Genomic DNA, 27,645 nt, shown 5'->3' on the forward strand with positions numbered 1-27,645 from the left:
CCTCGACTGATTGCCAAAATCAAACAGGAGAGAGCATCGGTGATCTTGATCGCGCCTACGTGGCCACGCAGGACCTGGTATGCAGACCTGGTGGACATGTCATCCTTTCCACCTTGGCCTCTGCCTCTGAGACAAGACCTTCTACTACAAGGTCCTTTCAATCAACCAAATCTAATTTCTCTGAGACTGACTGGAGATTGAACGCTTGATTTTATCAAGGCGTAGCTTCTCCGAGTCAGTCATTGATACCTTAATACAGGCACGAAAGCCTGTAACCAGGAAAATCTACCATAAGATATGGCGCAAATATCTTCATTGGTGTGAATCCAAGAATTACTCATGGAGTAAGGTTAGGATTCCTAGGATATTGTCCTTTCTCCAAGAGGGTTTGGATAAAGGATTATCAGCTAGTTCTTTAAAGGAACAGATTTCTGCTCTGTCTATCCTTTTGCACAAGCGTCTGGCAGAGGTTCCAGACGTCCACGCAGTTTTTCAGGCTTTGGTTAGAATTAAGCCTGTGTTTAGACCTGTTGCTCCTCCATGGAGCTTAAACTTGGTTCTTAAGGTTCTTCAAGGAGTTCCGTTTGAACCCCTTCATTCCATTGATATCAAACTTTTATCTTGGAAAGTTCTGTTTTTGATGGCTATTTCCTCGGCTCGTAGAGTATCTGAGTTATCAGCTTTACAATGTGATTCTCCTTATCTGATTTTCCATACAGATAAAGTAGTTCTGCGTACAAAACCTGGGTTTTTACCTAAGGTAGTTTCCAACAAGAATATCAATCAAGAGATTGTTGTTCCATCATTGTGTCCTAATCCTTCTTCAAAGAAGGAACGTCTTTTACATAATTTGGATGTAGTCCGTGCTTTAAAGTTTTACTTACAAGCGACTAAAGATTTTCGTCAAACATCTTCCCTGTTTGTTGTTTACTCTGGACAGAGGAGAGGTCAAAAGGCTTCGGCAACCTCTCTTTCTTTTTGGCTTCGGAGCGTAATACGCTTAGCCTATGAGACTGCTGGACAGCAGCCCACTGAAAGGATTACAGCTCATTCTACTAGAGCTGTGGCTTCCACCTGGGTCTTTAAAAATGAGGCTTCTGTTGAACAGATTTGCAAAGCGGCGACTTGGTCTTCGCTTCATACCTTTTCAAAATTTTACAAATTTGATACTTTTGCTTCTTCGGAGGCTATTTTTGGGAGAAAGGTTCTACAGGCAGTGGTCCCTTCCGTTTAAGTACATGCCTTGTCCCTCCCTTCATCCGTGTACTTTAGCTTTGGTATTGGTATCCCACAAGTAATGGATGATCCGTGGACTGGATACACCTAACAAGAGAAAACATAATTTATGCTTACCTGATAAATTTATTTCTCTTGTGGTGTATCCAGTCCACGGCCCGCCCTGTCCTTTTAAGGCAGGTCTAAATTTTTAACTACAGTCACCACTGCACCCTATGGTTTCTCCTTTCTCGGCTAGTTTCGGTCGAATGACTGGATATGGCAGTTAGGGGAGGAGCTATATAGCAGCTCTGCTGTGGGTGATCCTCTTGCAACTTCCTGTTGGGAAGGAGAATATCCCACAAGTAATGGATGATCCGTGGACTGGATACACCACAAGAGAAATAAATTTATCAGGTAAGCATAAATTATGTTTTTATAACCTACTACTAATATTTGTGTTGTTTTAAGAAAAAAATGGAACAGCCTTCTGCCTATCTCTTAATAAACAAAGTGGGTGTGTATGTTTAAAGTACAACCTTTAAGCAGAATTTTTTGCAAATATAAGTATAATGGTAATGAAGTGTTCTCCACAGGACCTATGTAATGGGCACACCACCTGGCTGATTTTACTGACCACCCCCAAAAAGGCTAACCCTGCTACATATATTTTACTTATTGGCTTTAAATTATAACAACTTCAAAACAAACTTTATGATTGTGGTTAGCCTTGTTGTCTGTAGACTAAACCCCAGACTGGATCCTCCATATAACGTAAATGGTGGGTGGAGTTTGGCTATTGAAAAATAATTGCAGTAAAAAGGATGTTATTTTATGAATAAACAAAAAATGGTGCTTTGGCTATATGCGCACTGCTTGCATGTCAATCATGGCCTTGTGCAGACAAGTACCAATCTCAGTGTTAAAAATAAAAGGATTAAACTGTGGTTTTATGCAGTTTGTTCGAAACTGCTGCACAATAATAAGTAGCGATTATGCAGCAGTTTCAAACAAAAGAGGACTAAAAATTATCAATGAAAGTTTATCCATCAGTTTTAATGACCCTTAAAAAGTTATGACATTTTGTCAAATAAATATGCATTTATTATGTGCAACAAGAGAATTGCACTGATGATATAACTGGAATAGCAAATGCCACATACAGTCCCATCCACAACCTAAATTTCAGTATCTTTCATCACCTCGGCAAATGATGTGTTGTGCTTACAAGATGTTGCATTTAAACAATATTATCCACCATAGAGGGGTGGAAAGGAAGCATCATTGATTCCAGCTGCTGTTAGTTCTTCACAGATTGACTTATTAACAGAGGGGGGGGGGGGGGGGAGTCTGTAATCTGTTGGTTATAAAAGTTAAACAATCTAAATTCCCTGGCGAATAATGAGCGCTGTGTTTATCCAATCCCTGTTAAGCTTATTTGTGGTGCTTTAACAGCTGGACAAAACCTGTGATTATAATACAAGAGAATAATCCACTTTATAAGACGGAAAGTCTTATATAGTAATCAATTCATATAGTAAATTTTGACACTTGGTTGTAATATCCTGAAAATGCTTTCTACATTTTGCATTACATATATACCATTTTTTATTAAGTAGGCAAATAGATAGATAAGGATAGATAAATTGATGTATAGATATATGTATAGATAGACAGATAAATAGATGTATAGATATATGTACAGTATAGATAGAGGTGTAGATAGATGTGTAGATAGATAGATATAGATAGATAGATAGAAAGGCAGGCAGATATAAACTAAACTGATTGTTTTGTAAATCTGAGCTGTTGTGTGATACAAACTGTGTGGTAGTATTGGTCTTTACAACGAAACATAAATCTCAGCAGACATCATCGCCTAGATTTAGAGTTCTGCGTTAGGGTTAAAAAGCAGCGTTAAGGGGTCCTAACGCTGCTTTTCAACGCCCGCTGGTATTTAGAGTCAGGCAGGAAAGGGTCTACCGCTCACTTTCTTTCCTCGACTCGAGGCTAACGCAAATCCCTTTACGTCAATTGCGTATCCTATCTTTTCTATGGGATTTGCCTAACGCTGGTATTACGAGTCTTGGAAGAAGTGAGCGGTACAGCCTCTGCCGCCAAGACTCCAACCGCAAAAAAAGTCAGTAGTAAAGAGTTTTATGGGCTAACGCCGGAACATAAAGCTCTTAACTACAGTGAACTATTGGCTGATTCAATCAGCCAATTGGATTGAACTTCAATCCGATTGGCTGATTACATCAGCCAATCGGATTTTTCCTACCTTAATTCTGATTGGCTGATAGAATCCTATCAGCCAATCGGATTTTTCCTACCTTAATTCTGATTGGCTGATAGAATCCTATCAGCCAATCAGAATTCGAGGGACGCCATCTTGGATGACGTCATTTAGGACCAGTCATTCGTCCGGTAGTCGTCGGTAGAGCTGGATGTTCCGCGTCGGAGGTCTCCAAGATGGAGCCACTCATCACCGGAAGGATGAAGATAGAAGATGCCGCTTGGATGAAGATGTCTGCCGGTCCGGATGTCCTCTTCTGCCCGGATAGGTTGAAGACTTCTGCCCGGCTGGAGGACCACTTGTGCCCGCATCGGATGAAGTGTTCGGCCTGGTTGGGTGAAGACGGCTCAAGGTAGGGTGATCTTTATGGGGGTAGTGTTAGGTTTATTTAAGGGGGGATCAGGTGGGTTTTAGAGTAGGGGTGTGTGGGTGGTGGGTTGCAATGTTGGGGGGGGGGGTCTTGTATTTTATTTTACAGGTAAAAGAGCTGATTACTTTGGGGCAATGCCCCGCAAAAAGCCCTGTTAAGGGCTGGTAAAAGAGCTGATTACTTTGGTAATTTAGTATAGGGTAGGGCATTTTATTATTTTGGGGGGATTTTTTATTTTATTAGGGGGCTTAGATTAGGTGTAATTAGATTAAAATTCTTGTAATCTTTTTTTATTTTTTTGTAATTTAGTGTTTGTTTTTGTACTATAGTTTAGTTTATTTAATTGTATTTCAGTTTAGATAATTGTAGGTAATTTATTTAATTAATTTATTGATAGTGTAGTGTTAGGTGTATTTGTAACTTAGGTTAGGATTTATTTTACAGGTAATTTTGTAATTATTTTAACTAGGTAGCTATTAAATAGTTATTAACTATTTAATAGCTATTCTACCTAGTTAAAATAAATACAAAGTTGAGTGTAAAATAAATATAAATCCTAAAATAGCTACAATGTTACTATTATTTATATTGTAGCTATATTAGGGTTTATTTTATAGGTAAGTATTTAGTTTTAAATAGGAATAATTTATTTAATTATAGTAAATTTATTTTGTTTTATTTAAATTATATTTAACTTAGGGGGTGTTAGGGTTAGGGTTAGACTTAGGTTTAGGGGTTAATAACTTTATTATAGTAGCGGCGACGTTGGGGGCGGCAGATTAAGGGTTAATAATTGTAGGTAGGTGGCGGCGATGTTAGGGAGGGCAGATTAGGGGCTAATACAATTTATTATAGTGTTTGCGAGGCGGGAGTGCGGCGGTTTAGGGGTTAATACATTTATTATAGTGGCGGAGATGTCTGGTCGGCAGATTAGGGGTTAATAAATGTAGGTAGGTGGCAGCGAGGTGGGGGGGCAGATTATGGGTTAATAAATATAATGTAGGTGGCGGCGATGTTAGGGACAGCAGATTAGGGGTTCATAGGGATAATGTAGGTTGTGGCGGTGTCCGGAGCTGCAGATTAGGGGTTAATAACATTATGCAGGTGTCAGCGATAGCAGGGGGCGGCAGATTAGAGGTTAATAAGTGTAAGGTTAGGGGTGTTTGGACTCAGGGTTCATTTTAGGGTGTTAGGTGTAGACTTAGAAAGTGTTTCCCCATAGGAAACAATGGGGCTGCGTTAGGAGCTGAACGCTGCTTTTTTGCAGGTGTTAGGGTTTTTTTCAGCCAGCTCAGCCCCATTGTTTCCTATGGGGATATCGTGCACGAGCACATTTTTCCAGCTTACCGCTACCGTAAGCAACGCTGGTATTAAGGGTTGAAGTGGAGCTAAATTATGCTCAACGCTCCCTTTTCTGAGGCTAACGCAGCCATTCACACAACTCGTAATACCAGCGTTGTCTTAAGGGTGCGCTGGAAAAAAAGGCTTGTTAGCACCGCGGGTCTTTACCGACAAAACTCTAAATCTAGCGGCATGTTTTTAATAATTTCTTCTTCAGAAAAAAACTAGCAACAAGATTTTACGATAAAGTTTCTTCCATTCATTATTTATACTGCAGGTTCATTGCATATTGCATCACATGAATAGAGTTAGAAAAAGCTAACACATCCAGTTGCCTAAAGACAGCAATGCAAAAACTGTTACTTGAAATCACGCCATTTGTTATCCACTCTAAAAACAGCAAGTATTCTGAAAGGGAAGATGATTTCCAACATAAGCTTATTGTTTACAATCTGTATGACAAGTAGCAGCACATTTCATCAAGCTTAAACCAGCCTAGAAATATTAAACAAATGTAACCATTGTTAGGTTATTTTGTAGATTAGGAGCACACAAACTGATTTGTTTGAAGGGCTCATCACAAATGGTTGGATTCGCTGGGGGCCACATTACTTTATAGTCACATTTATGCTAACGATAATGGATCAGAATACAATTTGTTTACAATTACTTTATTTAGTTAAAATCACATGGGGAATGAGTTACTATGAATGGATTTAATAGTGTTTACTACTTAAATGTACTGGTGTCTCTTTTCTGCTCAGTGGTGTGGAGGGGCACGGGCCGCAGTAGGGACAGCCCTGCAGTCGAGTGTAATCTCCACCTCCTGTATTCATTTGTTTGAACTGTTTTATGTAGCTATTTTTTTTTAAATACAAATAAGTGTAATTGTTTGTATGGAATTTAGTGGGGCCTTACAAATAAATTATTATATTTAATATGTGAGGCGTTCTAGTACACTTGTTTTCAAGATTATAGTGACCTCCTCATGTTGAAAAATGTTTTAAGTGGTATGCAGAACCTCCCAAGAGATCTGGTCCTCTCACAGGACCAGACAGAAAATGTTTATTACCTGGCTTGTTTGTGGGCTGGACGGGTCATAAGACGGAACATAGTTCTTCAGAGCATCCTGAGGATTCAGATGGGGAGGATATCTGATTGTTGGATGAGAAAAGTATGACGTTGGGGCCGGAGGAAGTATAGCTGGTGCTGAAAATGGCAACGGGGAGGGTGATGACCTTGTTGAGATAACTGTGGACACAAAAGAAACATCAGTTTATTTCTCTACCCACCTTCCAACTTTAGATAGAATCTACCAACATAGTTGTAACAGGCTCATAAACATTTTTTTCCCCTTTCTATTTGCAAATATATCTAAGCCCAAATACCAGACATCCCCTGAGAACTAACAGCCCAACTTTCCCAGATCTGCCTGCGCGAAGTCTTGTTTAGCTTTCAGGCATTACACCATCATCTGATTTAGCACTGCTTGAAATAAAAGCAATATTCCCAGAAAGAACACATATTTCACTGGTTAAGTATTTTCTCTAGAGTCTCTAAAGATAACAAAACGCACATTTTTAGATACTCAACATATGAGGAAATTAGTCATCATCAACAGCTAATGATTCTTGGCTGAAATGAAGCACTGCATACCTGTGTTTAAAAGCATCAGGGAGGACATAGTGGGGTAATGAAGGTCTCAAGAAACAGCAGCCTTTGTGTATGTACCAGACAATCGCTCATGAAAATGTACAACACAGAATACATTTTATTTTTTTCACATAAAAAGAATATGACTGAAATGTCTGACCATATCGCCTCATGACTTAACATCACATTTTAAATACTTTTGTTATCAAATTTACTTTGTTCTATGCTAATCTTTGTTGAAAAGCATATGTACATATGCTATGCAGCAGTAATATACTACTGGGAACTAAATGGTAACTACACACTTATGCCTCTTGTCATTGGCTCACCAGATGTGTTACACTGGCTCCCAGTAGTGCATTGCTGCTCTAGAGTTGGCTTTAACTTTTTGTTTAAAGGGACAGTCTTGTTAAAATTAAACTTTCATGATTCAGATAGGGCAAGCAATTTTAAACAACTTTCCATTTTACTTTTATCATCAAATTTGCTTTCTTCTCTTGGTATTGTTTGTTGAAAGCTAAACTTAGGTAGGCTCATATGCTAATTTCTAAGCCTTTGAAGGTGCCTCTTATCTTAGTGCTTTTTGAAAATTTTCACAACTAAACAGCTCTAGTTTATGTGTGCCATATAGATAACATTGTGCTCACTCCTGTGGAGTTATTTACGAGCCAGCACTGATTGGTTAAAATGCAAGTCTGTTTAAAAAAAAAAAAAAAAAACTGAGATAAGGGGCAGTCTGCAGAGGCTTAGATACAATGTAATCACAGAGGTTGGTTATGCAAAACTGGGGAATGTGTAATAAAGGGATTATCTTTCTTTTTAAACAATAAAAATTCTGGAGTAGACTGTCCCTTTAACTAACAGGAGTTCAACAAATACTTATATTCAATCAATAGAGCAATAAAACAATGATCTAACACATCAGAGCATTTCCTTTTTGCACTATTCTATTGTGTGCACTGTGTAGCCACCAATCAGAAGCTAGCTCCCAGTAGTGCATTGAACTTCCTGAGCCTACCTAGGTATGATTTTTAATAAAGTATACCAAAAGAACAAAGTACATTTACTAACAGAAAAAGTCTCTTAAAATTGCATGCTCTATGTTAACCATAAAAGTTTACTGTTGACGCTATGTCCCTATAAGGGAACATTCTAGTGCCATATTAAATGTATATATTGAATTAGAGCAGTTTATTATTACACAAAAGTGTGCTGCTAACAATCGGCCAGATTACGAGTTTTGCGTTATGAGCGGCTCGGTGCTAAATTGCAAGTTATTGTCACCGCTCACCTCCCTATAGCGCTGCTATTACAGGTTTGCAAAAACCCGGCGTTAGCAGGCAATATGTGAGCGTTGAGCAAAATTGAGCTCCATACCGCACTCCAATACCAGCGCTGCTGTGAGCTGGTTTTATGTGCTCGTGCACGATTTCCCCATAGACATCAATGGGGAGAGCCGACTAAAAAAAATATCCTAACACCTGCAAAAAATGAGCGTAAAGCTCCGTAACGCAGCCCCATTGATTCCTATGGGGAAAGAAAAGTTATGTTTACACCTAGCACCTTAACATAAACCCAGAGTCTAAACAACCTTAATCTGCCGTCCCTGACATTGCTGACACCTACATTATATTTATTAACCCCTAATCTGCCACCCCCGACATCGCCGACACCTACATTATATTTATTAACCCCTAATCTGCTGCCCCCGACACCTATATTATATTTATTAACCCCTAATCTGCCGCCCCCAATGTCGCTGTCACCTACCTACACTTATTAACCCCTAATCTGCTGCCCCCAATGTCGTTGCGACCTACCAACACTTATTAACCCCTAATCTTCTGCCCCCAACATCGGCGCCACTATATTAAAGTTATTAACCCCTAACCCTAACACTCCTAATTTAAATATAATTAAAATAAATCTAAATAAAAATTACTATCATTAACTAAATAATTCCTATTTAAAACTAAATACTTACCTGTAAAATAAACCCTAAAATAGCTACAATATAACTAATAGTTACATTGTAGCTAGCTTAGGTTTTATTTTTATTCACAGCTAGGTTTGTCTTTATTTTAACTAGGTAGAATAGTTAGTAAATAGTTACCTAGTTATTTTATAGCTAAAATAAATACAAATTTCAGCCAATCGGAATTCAAGGGACGCCATCTTGGATGATGTCCCTTAAAGGAACCTTCATTCTTCGTTAGCTGTGGAAAGAAAAGGATGCTCCGCGCCGGTTGTCTTGAAGATGGAGCCGCTCCGCGCCGGATGGATGAAGATAGAAGATGCCGTCTGGATGAAGACTTCTGCCGGCTTGGATGAAGACTTCGGCCTGCTTGGATGAAGACTTCTGCCGGCTTCGCTGAGGACTTCTGCCGCTTCGTTGAGGATGGATGTCCGGTCTTCAAAAACTGTAAGTAGATCTTCGGGGGTTAGTATTATTTTTTTTTAAGGGTTTATTGGGTGGGCTTTATTTTTAGATTAAAGTTTGTGCAGAAAAAGAGCTAAATGCCTTTTTAAGGGCAATGCCCATCCAAATGCCCTTTTCAGGGCAATGGGGAGCTTAGGTTTTTTTAGATATGATTTTATTTGGGGGGTTTGGTTGTGTGTGTGGTGGGTTTTACTGTTGGGGGGTTGTTTGTATTTTTTTTTACAGATAAAAGAGATGATTTCTTTGGGGGCCATTGGTAGTTTATTGTAGGCTAGGGGGGGTTTTATGTTTTATTTTTTATTGGGGGGGGGGGCTTTTTTATTTTGATAGGGCTATTAGATTTGGTGTAATCAGTTTAAATATTTGATCATTTATTTTTTATTTTGTGTAATTTAGTGTTTGTTTTTCTTTGTAATTTAGTTAATTGTATTTAATTAATGTAATTGATTTAATTGTAGTGTGAGGTTAGGTGTTGGTGTAAGACAGGTTAGGTTTTATTTTACAGGTAAATGTGTATTTATTTTAGCTAGGTAGCTAGTAAATAGTTAATAACTATTTACTAACTAGTCTACCTAGTTAAAATAAATACAAACTTAGCTGTGAAATAAAACCTAAGCTAGCTACAATGTAACTATTAGTTATATTGCAGCTAGCTTAGGGTTTATTTTACAGGTAAGTATTTAGTTTTAAATAGGAATTATTTAGGTATTAATTTTTATTTAGATTTATTTTAATTATGTTAAAGTTATTCGGTGTTAGGGTTAGACTTAGGGTTAGGTTTAGGGGTTAATAACTTTAGTATAGTGGCAGCGATTTTTGGGGGCAGCAGATTAGGGGTTAATAACAGTAATGTAGGTTGCGGCGATATTAGGGACAGCAGATTAGGGGCTAATAATATTTAACGATGCGGGAGTGCGGCGGTTTAGGGGTTAATAAGTTTATTATAGTGGTGTCGATGTCCGGAGCGGCAGATTAGGGGTTAATCATTTTATTATAGTGTTTGCGATGCGGGAGGGCCTCGGTTTAGGGGTTAATAGGTAGTTTATGGGTGTTAGTGTACTTTTAGACTTTAGTTATGAGTTTTATGTTACGGCGTTGTAACATAAAACCCATAACTACTGACTTTCAGTTTACGGTACGGATCTTGACGGTATAGGCTGTACTACTCACTTTTTGGCCGGACAGGAAAACTCGTAATACCGGCTCTATGGAAGTCCCATTGAAAAAAGGACTTTTTAAAAGCTGCGGTAGTTGCGCTGCGTAACGGCCAAAAAAGTGTGCGGTACAGATATACCTGCAAGACTCGTAATACCAGAGGTAGTGAAAAAGAGCCTTAACGCTGCTTTTTCACTCATAACGTAAAACTCGTAATCTAGCCGAATGTATTTAACCCATGCAAAGGAGGTTAAACACAAAGTTAAACTCTAGCTCAGGAACCACAAAGCATTATCAACCCACACTAACATCATTCTCACCTTTGCAGTCCCCACCTCCTGTTTCTCACCCTCCTACCCTTCTAGATTGTAAGTTCCCACAGGAATAGGGCCCTCAATTCCTTGTTTGATTTATTTTGTCTTGTCTTATAATAATATTGCATCATCGCTGTACTGTTATCTTTTGTACCCATGGACAGCTGTGGAATTTGTTGGCACTTTATTATTATTCTTTATTTATAAACTGGACCAATCAGGAGCAGCATATGTATGCAACCAACAATCACTGGCTGCGTCCTGCTCCTGGTGTAAGCGCTAAACAAAGAAATAGCAACAAACTGATAAGAACATGATCTCATGAATTAGAGCACTTTATTATTGTTGTCCTTTCAATGCATATGAAAGAATTTAGCACAAAATGCTTACTGCATAAATTTCTCTACATAGTCTTAAAATACTAAAGCCCCTAATTAAAATATAGTCGCAACAGATAGTGTTTTATAAAGAAAAAAAAAAAACAGACTTACAGTCAACAAAAAAACAGTCTGTCTATTTTCACAGTGCAGTTAAGGCAAATGGTTTATGCTATATCAATATTTATTTATTAATTGTGTTAACTGTATATTTTAGAGAAACAGTATTCTTTGCCAGATTGTGTTTTACGTTAAAAGAGAATCAATATAGGGATAGATGAAACAAATTGTATTATAATCATACGGAACATTTGGCTCTTCTTTTTTTAAGGCATATAAGTTGATTTGTTGTGTCTGATACAAATCATTTCCATATTTCAGCTTCATTAAAGTTTGCAGTATAGCCTTATGATAATGGCTTCATCTAAAGGGTTCTTAGTTATGTCAAAATGTAACTCAGCAGCAGGCTTAGCATCTGCGGTACTAGTGTGTAAATAAGACCACAAAAGCTAAACAATCTCTGGAAAACAGAGCCAGCATCATTCAAAGCTGTATCTGCATTCTTAGGCGAGATCTAGGAGGGACAATATATTAACTAGGAAGAAGAAAACACATTCGAATTCTTCAAATTATTCATGGGATGTAAAATGTTATTTTAAAGTGTAGTTCAGCTTAATACAAAGCAATGTCTTTTGGAATGCGTGATAGTCACGTGCTACTAGATCAGCTACAAAAATTATTTATATCTGCAGATAAATCTCTTCCATCACTAATATAAATTATTTAAACAAAAACACTTAAAGGGATATGAAACCCAAAAATTGTATTTTGTGATTCCGATTGAACATGTCATTTTAAAAAACTTTCTAATTTACTTCTATTATCAATTTTGTTGCTGAAAAGCAGACGTGTGCTTAGGACCCGGCCCATTTCTGGAGCACTATATGGAAGCAGTTCTGCAAGAGCACTAGATGGCAGAACTATTTCCTGCCAAGTAGTGCTCCAGATCCCTACCTAGGTATATTTTCAACTAAGCAAATTTTGATAATTGAAGTAAACTGTAAACTTTTTTAAAATGGTATACTTTGTCTACAAAAGAACATTTTTGGGTTTCATATCCCTTTAATTATGCATAGAGATTTAAAAAAAAAAAATACAATGTTCATTAATTATGTATTTTGTCTGCTGTTCCTGCAGTTTTCATTTTAACAAAAAATGTTTGTTTTTTAAACTGTTCTTTTTTATGTACTCTTTGGAATTAATGCTGACTTATATCATACATACATAAACTAACTGACTTTCATGTCACACTTAGGCCGGCATTTATTATTCACTCACGCTAACCTGTCCAACCGGGATTGCAAAATGCTGCCATATAGAACACTGCACAAGCATTTGCTTGTGCAATACCGCCTCATGCTCGCTCTAGCCCAATGTCCCGTGAGTAGGGCATACTGGTTAGGAAGCTGCGGTCTGATGACAGAGTCGCTCATGCAAGACTACAACGATCGGCCCCTAGAGCTGCATACGCAAATTGATAAATGGAGGCTTACGTGCCAATTTGTGCAGACAGCAAGCAGCTGATGGGGCAATATGCAGTACCTCTTTTGTCCCATATACACTGCATTCATGGTGCATGCAGCCCTCTCACTATTCATGTTTCATATGGCCCTCTTAGCTTATTGCTCATCCTCTGACACTCAAAGTAAAAAAAAGTTTATTGGTAAACGGAAACATAGTTTTCATTAATGAATGAATATTTACTGAGTATCTCTAGTTAGTAAATCGTATCCCATATTTTGTTAATTGGGTGAGAACAATTCTGGTTGGTAAAACCTTCCTTCTGAACTTATTCAAATGTTAAGAATATGCAAGAACTGAATATCAGCTCTGTACAACTTCTCCACTGTAGCCTTGTTCTTTACTGCACTTATTGAATGAAAATTGTGTAGTCTCAGAACATAAATCTTATGACTAGCTTAGCTTCAGTTATCCTTCTAGAGCAGCCTTTAAATACAGTCCCAAAAAAGCAAACAGCATAAGATTCATTTTAGGAAAGGAATAGCTCAAAAACGGAGGCTTAAATTGCAATATGCATGATAAGCTCTACTTACTACTCTCTGGTTTTGGGCAGAAAAAATGTCCTTACAGTCCCATTTCTCATAAAAAACAGAGGGCAGCAATGGCAAATGATAACCTGGGAATGCCAAGCACAAGAAGAGGTGTTGCTTTGAGGATACTGAGCTTTTGTCTTTAGCTCTGTTGTGATCCTGCGCTGTCTCATCCTAAAACCCTGACCATGAGCTGTAATGATTTGAACTGTGGAAAAATGACGTTTTTCAGAATTGGTTTGAAAATCACTGTTTGCCAACTGGAACAAAAACTGGGTACTTAAGTCCAAATATATCTTATAACTACTGATATACTACTGATAACTACTACATATATATAAAACAAGTGTTGCTGATACTGTAGATCCATACCATCTACAACTTGAGGCTATGTAGAATTCCGTTTGGTTGTGCTTTTGAATTTTGACAACGCTAAATTCTTGCTCTGTGCGCTTTCATGTATGATGGTAACAATGGATTCCAACTCTGGATCCATTTAAAATAGAAACAACTCTAGAATAAAGCAATGTCTGTGGTACTTTTCTTTTTTTGTCATAATGGGAAATATTTTAAATCTTCAGAAAAAACCTGTACATTTTTTTCCCTGCTAAATCCCCAATTTTCTACGGGAATGTTTGTACAGGAATCCTTGTGCTTTTCAAAATGATTGAAATATAAATATACCTCACTATCTTATGAGACATAAGAGGAAACCCTGACACTAGCCTGTACACTATCAGTACATGTAAACTGATGCACAGAGAGCAGGGCAAGTTGCTATACAAGACATATTGGTCGGTCTGATCCGGAGGTTTGGACAACAGGAAAAAACAAAAAAAAATAAACAAAGTCAATTTAGGACACTATAAAGGATATTCATTAAACTTACATGCAAGGAAATAGTAAATATATCTTTAAATTACATTTCAAAAACAAAAGCACTACAATCCCAATGAAATGATGTTCGTGCTAGTACATAATATGTATTCCAGAAATGAACCATTTAACAGGTTAAAAAAACCTCAGTATCAAATGTAGTTCTTTATATGAGACAACACAGCACTAAATCTAAAAAAAAAATCTTAGTCCTCCGGGCACACTAATAGGCCATATTTTCAGGATTATATTAGAAGAAAGCAGTGTAATAACTATGGTTACTGATCAGTTGGTTAGTTTGCATGTGCTGTATTTCAGATATACTGAAAATCTGGCCTGTTACTGTGCCATGATTTCTAAAATTGAGAAACACTGGTCTAGAACATCTCCAGAAAAAAGAGAAATGCAAGTTATACAGAGGAAGCCGAGGTATAAAAGACTTTTCCAAGAAGACAACAACAGATTAATGAGTAGTTTTGAATAACTGTCATTTGTTATCAAGAACTATGTGAGAAAAATGGAGTAAGGCACAAAAATGAGAACACGTAACAAAAACCTAAACAGTTCCCAGCAAAGTTCTGCTCAGTTACATAAACCACAGAGAGATGAAAGTTGCACAATGATATATTAGTTTATTGTAGTAATATTACAATAGGCTTTGCTACGATAATCTATTATTATTACCAAACGGCACGATTGCTACAATAAACACATACTATAACTGATTAGCGCGGGGACAATTGCATGTTCGTCAGCTGAGCATCTGTCATATGTAGGACTGAATGTAGCGTTTACATGTGACAACACAGAAAGATAGACTGGTACAGGGAGAGGAAAGAGACAGAATTATAAGAAAATGTTTAACTTCTATGGTAAATAAATAAATCATTTCCCATTTTTGCATTTAAATTTTAGTGGCACAATAAATATACCATTGTCATATGCATTTGATGAGATGATACAAATAAAAAGGAACCCCATTCCAATCAAACAAAATAGTGTTACTTTTCCTTTTTTTTGTATTGTAACAAAAACTTAATTAAAACACGAATATCCACATATTTAAAAAAAAATGTGTATTATGCTTACTAATCTGCTTTGAAATAAAAATCCTTTGTGATTCTGTCCTTACACAAACACCATATATGAAATAAGGACAAGCATTTTTCATTATTCATTAGTGGAAAAAGCTGCATAAGAATTCGATTTATTAAATTTTTTTTTCCTTACAGCTGTCCTAACTAGAATCTCACACACTAGTCATTCTGACTCTTTCATTAGCATCTTACCATTTATGTTGCCCTCCAAAAGGTCTTAAAAGGATACTTATATGCACATAATATTTCAGCAATTAAATACTGAATTGTACAAGGTCTGCATGAAAATAACATAAATTAAGCTAACCTGATAATTTCCTTTTCTTCTGATGAAAAACGTCCACAGCTGCATTCATTACTTTTGGAAAACAATACCCAAGTTATAGAGGACACTGAATGCCAAGACGGGAGGGTACAATAGGCAGCCCATATGGAAGGCACCAGGCCTGAACCTCTACCTAATAAAAAACCCTACATCGTCCGAAGCTGAGAACATTTTAAGAGGAAAATCCCCAGTGACACTGACTCACAGTTAGTCCAGAAGCCAAACCAGAGACCGCAAACGGACTCGACTGAGCCAACAGTCCTCCAGGAGACACCATCGCCCAACAAACGGTTCCCCACTGCTCATCTCCACAAATGAAGGCGACACCAGCCGAAACCCCCAAGGGGACAAGGCAAAGGAGAACCAAGGAAACCGAAAGGTCCCCTAAATACAAAAAGGAACACCTCCACTATTGAGCCCAGCTCAGAGAGACCCAAAGGGGCCCAAACAGGAAAAGGAGGCCTCGTCTATACCAAGCGATACTCGGGATAAGACCGGGCACAGAAACAGAACAGACGTCTCCCCAATATCCTGCAAGCACGGATACAACAGAAGAGGCCAAGTCCTCCAAGTGTCTGGCCATATAATACCAAGGTATGCGACCATGAAAAAAAGTGTGTAATACACCCAGGTAAAAAAAAACAAGTTTGAGAACATAGCGTCCACAACAGGACGACACAGAGGATACTTGCGAGGAAGAAGAAGCAGTGAAGCAAGAAACAGACCGCAAAGCAACCCCCTAACAGAGGGCACTTTCCAGGCAACCTAAGTCGCAGGACCTACACACAGGTCCCTGAAAAGGGGAACACAAAAACCTCAATCGAGGCCCCCCAAGAAGGAGACTATACTCTCAGAACCCGAAGGAAGAGTAAACCCTCTTCTATCAATGGAGCAAGTTAAAAAGAAAATCTATACCCTAGCAGACTAAGCTAACAGGATAAACTCAACAAGCACACACATCCAGAGGAGACTTCGCAAACGCAGGTCCTTAGACCGCTCGGCCATCCTGACCTGAAGATCCACACTCAGCTGGACCAACCCAGCCTCCGGGATCCAAGACAAGGAAACAAAAGAATCCCGAAACAGGTACAGGAACGAGCGTAAGGATAGCACAGCCATCCCCACAGAGCACAAGTACAACTTGACTCTGAAACAGACAACAAGGCCATAGACCTAAGGATCTATCAAAAAAAGGCCCAACAAGCCTGCTTGGGGCCAGCAAGACTCCAGGGGGAACCAATCCCACCTTTCCGCCTCCCAACTAGGAGAAGCCCCAAGCAAGGACTCAATGCCCAAATGCACAGGCTAGTGGGAAGTGAAATTCCCAATACAGATGTCCAAGAAAAGAACCCCCCTACAAGTAGCTTGCCAAGCAGAGGCACAGCCAACCCATTCTCCTGCAGAGCAGGGAATCCACTGGAACACTGGCAAACTAACCAGGGGTATGCAACCCTAAGGCGCACCAGAAATTGGACATCCAGCGCCAGCAGCTGGGTATGAACCAACCACCCTTGAAGCTCAAGCCACACGGCTAACCAACAGATGACATGAGCCACTCTGTGGCAAAGAGTAAAAGAAAATACTCAGAAGATCTGGCCAAACATGACCAGGAGAGGTAGATGGAGCAAGGACATAGCCCAAGTTCTCACTACCGTGGAACACCCCGATCAGCCCTGAGATCCAAGCTTCCAAAACCACCCAAGACTGGGTCAGTAAAAAGGCCAAGCAGAGCATCGACAACCGGAAGTCTCAGGGACAAAAAACAGGTCAGGGCACCTAATAGTTCAGGCAAATCTTACCCTAGAACCAAACACCCCAACTGGCCAAAAAGCCAGACACAAGGGTATGGATGCATATCCAGAGAATCCGGATAGCATAAAGAACTCAAAGGCTCCGAACAAAGGGAGGAACCACCCCTAGCCAAAGTCCAATGCTCCAAGAAGCAAGGCTAGCAGTTGTATGAAGATTCTTCTCAGAGCCTCAGGACAACCAAGGGATACCTCGAGGTCCAAACAATCCTACTAGCAGGACTAGTCTCCCTAACACCCCGCACAAGCAGAGGACACAAGGATGAGAAGGCACTAAGCCTACCAAGCTCCGGAAAACCCCAAGCTAAACAAAAGTCCCCGCAGGGAACAACCATCATCCGGAAGCACAAATCCCTAAAAGGAGATCCACTCACCCAGAGGCAATGGAAGAAGACCCAAAGGCCTCTTATAACCCAGTCAAGAGTAAGAGCTGCAACTAGATATACTAGAAACAGCTACGCGTACACCTGCAAGGTGTTGAGAGCTGCAAAAGGTTTTAAACTGCAACCTTCCGCATCCAAGACAGCTATACTGCACAAGCTGTTGGATCAAGCCCAAAAGGACACATCCAGAGGCCTAGAAATGAAGGCCAAACCGCTCAATAGCGGTAAGGGGCATTAAGCCCTTCCACCCTCCACCACATGGGGGAGGAAACTCTAAGTACTGATAAAATCAGATGTCAGATAGAGTGACGCAGCGGAAAAACTCCCCTGCCCGGTCATCTATGACTGAAGGCTATAAGGACTGAAACAATCCTTCCCACCTCACGGACCCACAGGTCCTCTCAAATGCTTAGTTAAACATAAAAAAACAATGATAACCTGAGCACTCAGCGCTTCTACCGAACCAGCCGAGCAGAACAGCGCCACGTGTCTGAACACCCGCAAAACCGAACAAACCCCCAGCCTGCACCTAGGGTCCCAACTGGCAAGCTGCGTAAATACTCCCTCGTAGGGGAAAAACAAAAAACAGACATTTTTAACAGAGGACTAACAACTTCCGAAGAAGTATAAAGAGTATCAATCCCAGAAGGTTCCAGAAGTTAAAACAAAAACAAATAAAAGACATCCCATCGGATATAAATAAAATATAAGGCAACCCGAAGGTTAACGCCCAAAAGACACAGGCCTACCCGCAGGACCAGACAGAGCCCTATCTCACAAAACTGGGAAAGATCTCAACAAATGACAATCAGGAGATTACTTCATCCCAACATATCTAATGAGGTGCACCATTAGAATGATCAGACTGAAATTCCCCGTATCTGGTAACGATAGGGTCATTCAATAACTGAAAAACATGTCTGAGCAACACGCGAAGCAGCGCAATCCTGTAACGGAAGGCACAACACTCAGGGACAGATACCCCCGCGGGGAACTGTAGAGGCCCTCCCCAAGGCAGAAGGCCCGGGAAAATAGGGCACGAGCACATTCTCAAAGAAACGTCTAGACTCTGCAGATGAACAATTGCCAACATTATATGGAAGCGAAAACGTGCTGCAACCCCGTAAGGAGGAACCATAAACTGGGTTACCCGCATGTGCAGAAGAATGATTTGGTAGGGAACTCGCCTCTCGGAGGACTGGACCCCCAGAGGGGGATGGCTCAGCAGTCCCTTGATTCCCTGAGCCCGAGGAACCAGGCAATCTGAAATGGCATATGGAGCAAAACTGGTTGACAGGCGTCAGCGAGGCCACTCTGGATTCATCACCGGACACAGAATCTGAAATCAAAATAGTCTCAGTAAAAGAATCCTCTGTAACTGAATCTGAAATTAACAGTCTCAGCATTAGAATCCTCCGTAGCTGGATAGAGTATATTTAAATATGGACTAAAGTAGTGAAAACTAAAACGGCACCTGACACCCCCAATGGCTGGGGAACTCACCACCTCCTATGACCAGACCCCTGCAGACTAGAAAATCTCCTTCGCCACTCGGTCAGGAATGCGGAAATTGAACAACGGAACGTAGCCACACCCAAACACAAGGTGAACCATACAGTCCAAACAAGCGCGCCCAACCAAAAGGCCGCTTCACTTCCAAAGGCCTCAATGTACCAACCATGAGCCCAGTAAAGATCGCACATAAGCATGTTGAATCACATAAACATGATTATAAACCCCCTCCTGTTCAACAACCCCCCTCAGGAGATATTAACCCTTGATTCCAAGATACTAAAAGAGACTCACTGAAACCCTTATGTATAGTTAGACCCGCAAGGTGGTAGCCTCTCTGGAAATATTCACATTACAGTACATTGCAAATAAAGTAAAATGAAACAATCTCACCGGAATCTACGCAGTGGATCAGGAACACGGCCCTTCAAGTGTGACGGATAGTAGCATCGCCTCCTCCATGGACTCGAGAGAAGAAAGCAGGCAGCAAAGCAAAGTTTGACAACGCCGATTGCTTGAGGAGCTGTTAACATGAGTCGGGATGGTTTCACAGAAAGAAACTCCCTGCATCTCCGGACTCTAACTTTCATCCAAGCCCTCACTGAGAGACTGACAGGACTAGTTAAAACTCCTGTCCCATACCGACGAGTAATACCTTCCATAAGAGACAAAAACAAAAATTAAAAATTCTCACACTTCTCTGCCATCCTCCTGGGCCGAAAGGCAAAGAATGACTGGGGGATGAGGGGAGTGGGAGAAGTATTTAAGCCTTTGGCTGGGTTGTCTTTGCCTACTCCTGGTGGCCAGGTTCTTATTTCCCAAAAGTAATGAATGCAGCTGTAGATTCTTTCCATTTATGAAGAAAAAATTATTTAACGGAACTTAAAACTGATATTATTAAGGTTTGCATTGTGTTGCAATCCACAAACATACCCTGTGGGAAACCTAGAGGATATTTACTTAGCCCCTCTGTTAAGATCAACTAGAGTTATAATTAGCATACACTAACATACACTGATTAATCAATCCCTGTGCAGAATGTTGCGGGGTCTTGCAGGATGAATTCCAGCCTCTCTAGGTGCAGTGGACTTTTCAAAATAAATCATAAAAGAACACTGCGATTTTTTGTTACAAAACATTAACATTAATAGGGTACTAGATTTCAGATTAAATGACTCAACTATAAATATACAGTTTCTTAGCATATGCTTATGCAATGACAAATATGTTTTTATTTTTAAGCTTGTGTGTCAGGGACCACCGACATAGCAGTGGGAGCTGTCCATATCTGTCATTAGGGATGAGTTGTGCACATACATGTTCAGTTCCAGTTAGTTTAAAAAAACAACAACAAAAAACTTTAACTTGAGATGGTTTTAGCTTAATGTCTCTTTAAGTTAATGTTCAATGATCGATTGACACACACAATTCTAGAGAAAAGCAAGGTGTGTAAGCACAGGTGGAAAACCATACATTAAATTAAAAATATGAAAGCGGCTGTTTCGCCAAAAAAAAAATCCAGTTTGGCTTCTAGCCATGAGAAAAAGTGAATTTAACTAAACAGAACATATACATCCAACATCATTAAATGGAAACACATGTGTAACTCAGTTTGACCTCAAGTACCTGAAATAACTTTTGCAGAAGTGCATTTTCCATTCACGACCTCTGACGCATTTTTTTACTCACAAAAGTACATGAAAAAATGCTTGAGACAAATAATATGGAAATCACATTTCTCACCACCAAATATTATATAAGCCATAAAAACAAATGTTTAATAATTTTTACATCCACCTAGAAAAATAACATGCAGACCAAGGTATCTACTGACATCATACATGTCCCTTTTTTCTTCTAATAAGCTTGATAGTATTACACAGATAACGGCATGTTGCTACTACTAATATAAATGCTTCTGTTATTATTAATATACATCTCATCATTATATATAAAATTATTAAATTGTTGTATGTACAAACCCAGGGGCCAGGGAGCCACTGGCTCTTAGAATTTTACCCCTGGTTGATAACTTTTGTAGTTATTCTCCATATTTACAAATACCACTGCCTGTCTCCTAAACTTATGCCTGGCTCCTAAATATTCTTACTGGCTACTAAATTGTAAACAGATTTGTGGTAACCGTTAGTGAAACTGATATCTTATGAACAAAAACATGCTGTCACAAAATTATGAAATTCATAAGATTTGTATCCAGCCCTTGTTATTTACATCTCGGAATGGTTCACTTGTCGATGCATAGAACAAGTTCCATTGTGATGGATACAGCATCACAAACATGCCTAGAAAACCTTATGGAACAAAAAAATAAATAAAACAAATCTCTCTTAAAACAGCCCACTCTAACAAATGCAAAAACATAAATTATGCTTACCTGATAATTTACTTTTCTTCAGACGGAAAGAGTCCACAGCTGCATTCATTACTTTTGAACCTGGAGGTGGCAAAGACACCCCAGCCAAAGGCTTTAATACCTCTCCCACTTCCCCCAACCCCCAGTAATTCTGCCAAGGAACAAGGAACAGTAGAAGAAGCATAGGGTGAAAAGGTGCCAGAAGAACAAAAATAACCCCCAGAAAAATTACGGGTGGTGAGCTGTGGACTCTTTCCGTCTGAAGAAAAGGAAATTATCAGGTAAGCATAATTTATGTTTTTCTTCATAAAAGGAAAGAGTCCACAGCTGCATTCATTACTTTTGGGAAAACAATACCCAAGCTATAGAGGATACTGAATGCTAAAACGGGAGGGTACAAGCGGCCGCCCATTCTGAGGGCCTGAAAACCCCTACCAAACAAAATCCAGCTTCATCTGAAGCCGAGAACAACCTTAATAAAAAGGAAAAGGCCCAAGGACACTGACCCACAGATAGTCCACAAGCCTTGCTAGAGACCGCAGGAACTAGACTCGACTGAGTCAACAGCCTCCAAGAGAGGACACTGAATGCTAAAACGGGAGGGTACAAAAGACGGCCCATTCTGAGGGCACCAGGCCTAAAACCCAAACTCCAGAAAAACCCAGCTTCGTCCGAAACCTTTTAAAAAGGAAAAAGGCCCAAGGACATGTACCCACAGATAGTCCATAAGCCTTGTTAGAGACCACAGGAACTAGACTCGACTGAGCCAACAGCCTCCAAGAGACACCATCAACCGCCATTCGGTCTCCAAACAACAAACCCCTAATGAAAGAAGGGGATCAAATAGCCGTGTGCTCCGAAAAGAGAAGACATCCATAAAGGATACCAGAGAACAATAAAAAGGGTACAACACAAACCTTAAAAAGGGCCCAAACGAGCCTCAAGAACGCAGGGCAAAAAAACCCAGAGGGCCAAGCCGAACAAGACCCAACCGGTCTCGTAGAACAAGGGAGGCAACACCCAACCCTAGTTTGCTCAAAATCCACGGAAACAAGAAAAATGCAAACGGCACCTTACACCCCCAATGGCTGGGGCACTCACCACCTCCTATGAACCAGCCACCAGCGAACCAAAATTTCTCCAGTCAGGAATGCAGAAATCGAGTCCATGAAAAAGTGCGCCCGACCATAAAGGCCGCGTCACTTGCAATAGGCCATTATGTTCCAAAATAGCCTTGAGCCCAAGTATCACTACACATTAGCAGACAGAATCATATAACAAACATGATTTAAAAAAAAACCCTGTTCAATAACCCCCCTTAGGAGATATTAACCCTTGATTTCAAGATACAAAAGGAGCCTCACTGAAACCCTGTATTTCAAGTTCTGCCCGCGAGGTTGTAGCCTCTCGGATAAACTTTTAAAATTACAAAACATCCATGATGAAAGTAAAATGAAACAATCTTACCGGAATCTACGCCGTGGAACAGGAACACGGCCCTTCAAGTGTGACAGATAGTAGCGACGCTTCTGCTATGGACATGAGAGAAGAAAGCAGGCAGCGAAATTCGTCATCGCTGATTGCTTGTGGAGTTGTTAATCTGAGTCGGGATGGTTTCGCAGGAAGACTTTCCCTGCATCTCCGGACTCTAACTTTCATACATGCTCTCACTGAGAAGCTGACAGGACTACTTAAAACTCTAGTCCCATTCCGAAGAGTACTACCCTCCATAAGAGACTATCGAAAAAACTTCTCACACCTCTCTGCCAACCTCCTGGGATGAAAGGCAAAGAATGACTGGGGGATGGGGGAAGTGGGAGAGGTATTTAAGCCTTTGGTTAGGTTGTCTTTGTCTCCTCCTGGTGGCCAGGTTCTGAATTCCCAAAAGTAATGAATGCAGCTGTGGACTTTTTCTGTTTATGAAGAAAATAGAAAACTTGAAAACAGCTAAAAGAGAAATAAAATACAAATGATGCAACCTCAACAGATTTGAAATAGAGACATGACCAGCAGACAAACTACTTCACTGGGGTAATAGAGTATTTATGAATTCTGAATGGTGAGACGTGGTATAGGTGAAAAATCCCAAATACGCCTAGAACGCCAAGAAATGCCAATTGTCAGTCCCTCACCTTTTGTCACTTTACCAAAACAGGGCATGCTAATGTTTTACAATTACAAAGACTTACATGAATCCTTTTGCATGTTTTTTTTCTTTCATTTGTTATAATTGTTTTCCCGCATTTCTAGCGGTTCATGTTTGATTTAATGTAATAATGTATTGGGCATTTCATGCAACTATAGATCTTAATAGCAGGAACGCCCACTCATATAACTGTGGAACATATAGGTGCAGTCATGCTCAATATATTTTCAACATGATCTCATCTTTACAAGGCCACTCAGCAACCTTGTGATTATATATATATATGGAGTTTTCTCCCAGGGCCAATTTTGTGGGTGCACCATAAGGATGATTTTACTGACCACCCAGCTAAAAATAATTAAGCCAACATTATGCTAAATTTAGCTAATATTAAAATAATTTCAATGTTTATTGCACAAATTCTCTTTTAATCATTTTAGATTATATTATGCCATTAATTTGTGCTTTGGATAACTTAAGTAGCATTTATAAATAAAACAAAATGATATAACTTTGCAAAGTATTACGCTGTCACCGCCCGGCTACTTCATAATGCTACCTTATGCAAGGACCCATCACAACATGGAACAGGAAAACCTTTCATGGACAACGTTTCATCTTCCCTTGGGATTCACCAGCATAAGGTTATTTTCCAGTTGTTCTTGCAGTGGGAAACGTAGGTCATAATTCACAGTGCAATAACAGGACACTGACCTTATGCTGGTGAGTGCCATAAAGGATGAAACAGCTGTTTGTGCATTGTTGTAATCAAAGAAAGAATGTGGTTGGTGTCAGCAAGAATGATAAGGTAGTTTTAGGCTACCACTTAACCAACTGTCTAGCTTCTTGATTGGCTAAACAATCTGAAAATATTTAAAGGGACGTAAAAGTCAAAATTAAAGTTTCATGGTTCAACTAGAGCATACAATTTTAAGAGGATTTTCAATTAACTTCTGTTGTTAAAGGGATATGAAACCTCATTTTTTTCTTCCATGATTCAGATAAAGCATGCAATTGTAAGCAACTTTCTAATTTACTCTTATTATCAATTTTTCTTCATTCTCTTGGTATGCTTTGTAGAATGAGCAGCAATGCGCTACTGGTTGCTGACTGAACACATGGGTGAGCCAATGACAATCAGTAAATATATGCAGCCACCAATCAGCCGATAGAACCTAGGTTCTTTGCTGCCCTAAACTTTCCAAGATAAACCTTTCAGCAAAGGATAACAAGAGGAGGAAGCAAATTAAATAATATAAGTCAATTGGAAAGTTGTTTCTATCTATATCATCAAAGAAAAATTTGGGGTTTCATGTCCCTTTAAGTTTAATTTACCTTGTGCTTCTTGTCACTGGCTCACCAGATGTCTTCAGCTAGCTTTAAGTGGTGTAGTGCTGTTCAGAAGCACACTTTAACTGTGTTAACCCTTTTCAGGAGTTAAACACAGTTATATGCCAGCAATAGTACACTAATAAAATGCTATAACAAATTAAAGCATTTTATTTTTGCACATTTGAAAAATGGCGGAATTTCCCAGCACACCTCACTTTTTCTTCACCCTCATAAGTGCTGAGCTCTGTCATAGCTTGATTGCCATATGAAGACTTGTGGCACACTTACCACTATGTCCTACTCCTGGTATTCCCGGGTGGTGATGCTGGGGAAAAGTGCTCAGTCTTGATGAAGAATCCTGTGGAGATGTTGGGCTAAACAATGGCTTTTCAGGCTTCTTCATTGTTGGGGAGGACATGTCTGTTAAAGCAACAACAAAAAATATTATTAGATTATTATACATAGTTCTGGCCCCAACCACTTGCAAATGTTTACATATGTAATAACTATGAGCTTTTATGTATACACAGATAGTTTAACTATATGACTGCCAGAGAGGGCTGTACCACACTGCTAAGTAGTGCATTACAGGCCTCTCTGGTTGGCAAAGAGTTAAGTTTTGCTGGGTTACAAGAAGTTGTTCTTGCATCTTCAGTCTGGTCCCGCGATCTCAGGATCAGCAGTGTGACCAATTAGCCACGACTGAGCCTGCCTTTGTATCGCTCTTATTCATCGTTACGTGCCCCACTTTGTTTGGTTATCAGACTTCATTGTGGCAGACAGACAAACGAGCACAAATGATCTGCCTGTAGATGAGGCCTTCAATAACAGTTTGCTTGTCTTCAGCTTATTAAACCAAAATCACATTCCTTTCATACCAGACAGGCATAAGGTTGGACTAATTCACTGCTTCTCACATACTGCAGACTGCACTAAATCAGCTGCTCATTATCCACTTGATTCTTCAAACACTTGAGTTTTTTTCTAAATAAATTATTATTATCTTCATATTTTCATTGGACACTACTTTTTTTTTTACATATGGGTTCTGCTTTCTTACATTTTAAATTTTAAAGGAACATGAAACTCAAACATTTCATGATTCAGATACATAACACAATTTTAAACAACTTTCCAACTTGCTTCTGTTATCTAATTTGCTTCATTCTCCAGGTATCCTTTGTTAAAATATCAATCTTTTATCAAATATATTTTAATAAATTAACAAGCTGTCCAGTGATAAAAGAACTTGATGCTATTTGCCACACAAAACACATCAACACCAAGGGTAAATCATAACCAAGCAGTGCAAACACAGTCATCCACTACAAACAAAAGAAGGCCACAGGAATGAGTGCATTTATACAGGTAAATAATAATTACATCATTATTACTGAGTAACAGATCCCTACGTAGGTATTACTGAACTACAGCGCCTCCTTATGACTGGAAGTAATGGCCGTCTGGGTAAGCAGCTTCTGGCCCTAGCACCAATGTCATGCAGGCGCTAGTGCTACTACACAATATGCCTAACAGTGATGCAGCGCCTCAATCAAATATGTCTTAGCCATGACCCCCACAATAAAAGCTAACTGTGGCCCTACACATACAACTCAGCCCCCCAACTGTAACTACGCTAAACCATGACCAGACTTTCCCCCAGTATAGCCTAACTAACCAGCCCATCAACACCTAAAGCCCCTCCTGCACCATTTTCCCACCTTGAATTTCCCAACGCTACCTTACCACTACACGATCTAGGCCCAATGTATAGAAGAGGACTGTGAAGGACCCTGTTGCTGCTGGATAAATACAGCTGAAATAGAACCTAACTAAGGCCTTTTTGGTATTCCATAAGGGTTTGTTTGTTTTTTGGGGCATGTTACAACTGATGACAGGGTGGACCAGTACAGCAACCCTATAGCTACAATGCAACCTGTCCCATACATTAATTTTGTGGGAACGTTGCACTGAGCACACAAGAAATCTGTATAATAACTAGGACCATTACTATTTAGCAAATTTCTGCAGCTTTCTATTCTATCTTGATCTGTATATATACACATTTGGCCTCTAAGTAAAGTCTGCCATTCTCATTATTTCGACTTTTTCAGGCACGTTTCCTCCTCATCACACACAGCTCAATGCCAAACAACTTCTATGAAAACTTCCTTGAAAATGTAGACAAAAGAATTATTCTTGTGGTCTGTCTAATGAGAAAGTGTGGCAGATTTTAGATTTCCTCCAAAATGTCATCACATATCAAAATGGATAAAAGTTTCCACCAGTTACTAATTTGGTGTATTTCAAAGAATTCTGAGGACGTTGAATTTATGTTATAAATGGGATTTGTGATGTGTGTATGTGGTAAAGCAGGTATTAGACAATGTGCTAGAGATATAAATGCATATATATATAATATTTTGTCAATTTGTATTTAAGAAAACAAAAATGCAACAAAACTAGTGAACTTATTTTGACAATTTAAAGGGATGGTGAATTCAGTCTAATTCCTTACAG

At 39.4% G+C, this 27,645-nt stretch overlaps 1 protein-coding gene across 3 annotated transcripts in view; it reads right to left on the minus strand.

Annotated features, from left to right (window-relative positions):
- Positions 1-27,645, minus strand: part of NFIB (nuclear factor I B) — a 456,225-nt gene that overhangs the window by 110,128 nt on the left and 318,452 nt on the right. For all 3 annotated transcript variants that reach the window (XM_053702571.1, XM_053702572.1, XM_053702570.1), the window contains exons 7-8: positions 25,414-25,545; positions 6,295-6,473 (exon numbers count right to left, since the gene is read on the minus strand). In XM_053702571.1, the coding sequence (XP_053558546.1) occupies positions 6,295-6,473; positions 25,414-25,545 (311 nt within the window). The remainder of the gene's footprint in view (positions 1-6,294; positions 6,474-25,413; positions 25,546-27,645) is intronic.

Source organism: Bombina bombina, chromosome 2, assembly GCF_027579735.1.
Source record: "Bombina bombina isolate aBomBom1 chromosome 2, aBomBom1.pri, whole genome shotgun sequence".
NCBI lineage: Eukaryota > Metazoa > Chordata > Amphibia > Anura > Bombinatoridae > Bombina > Bombina bombina.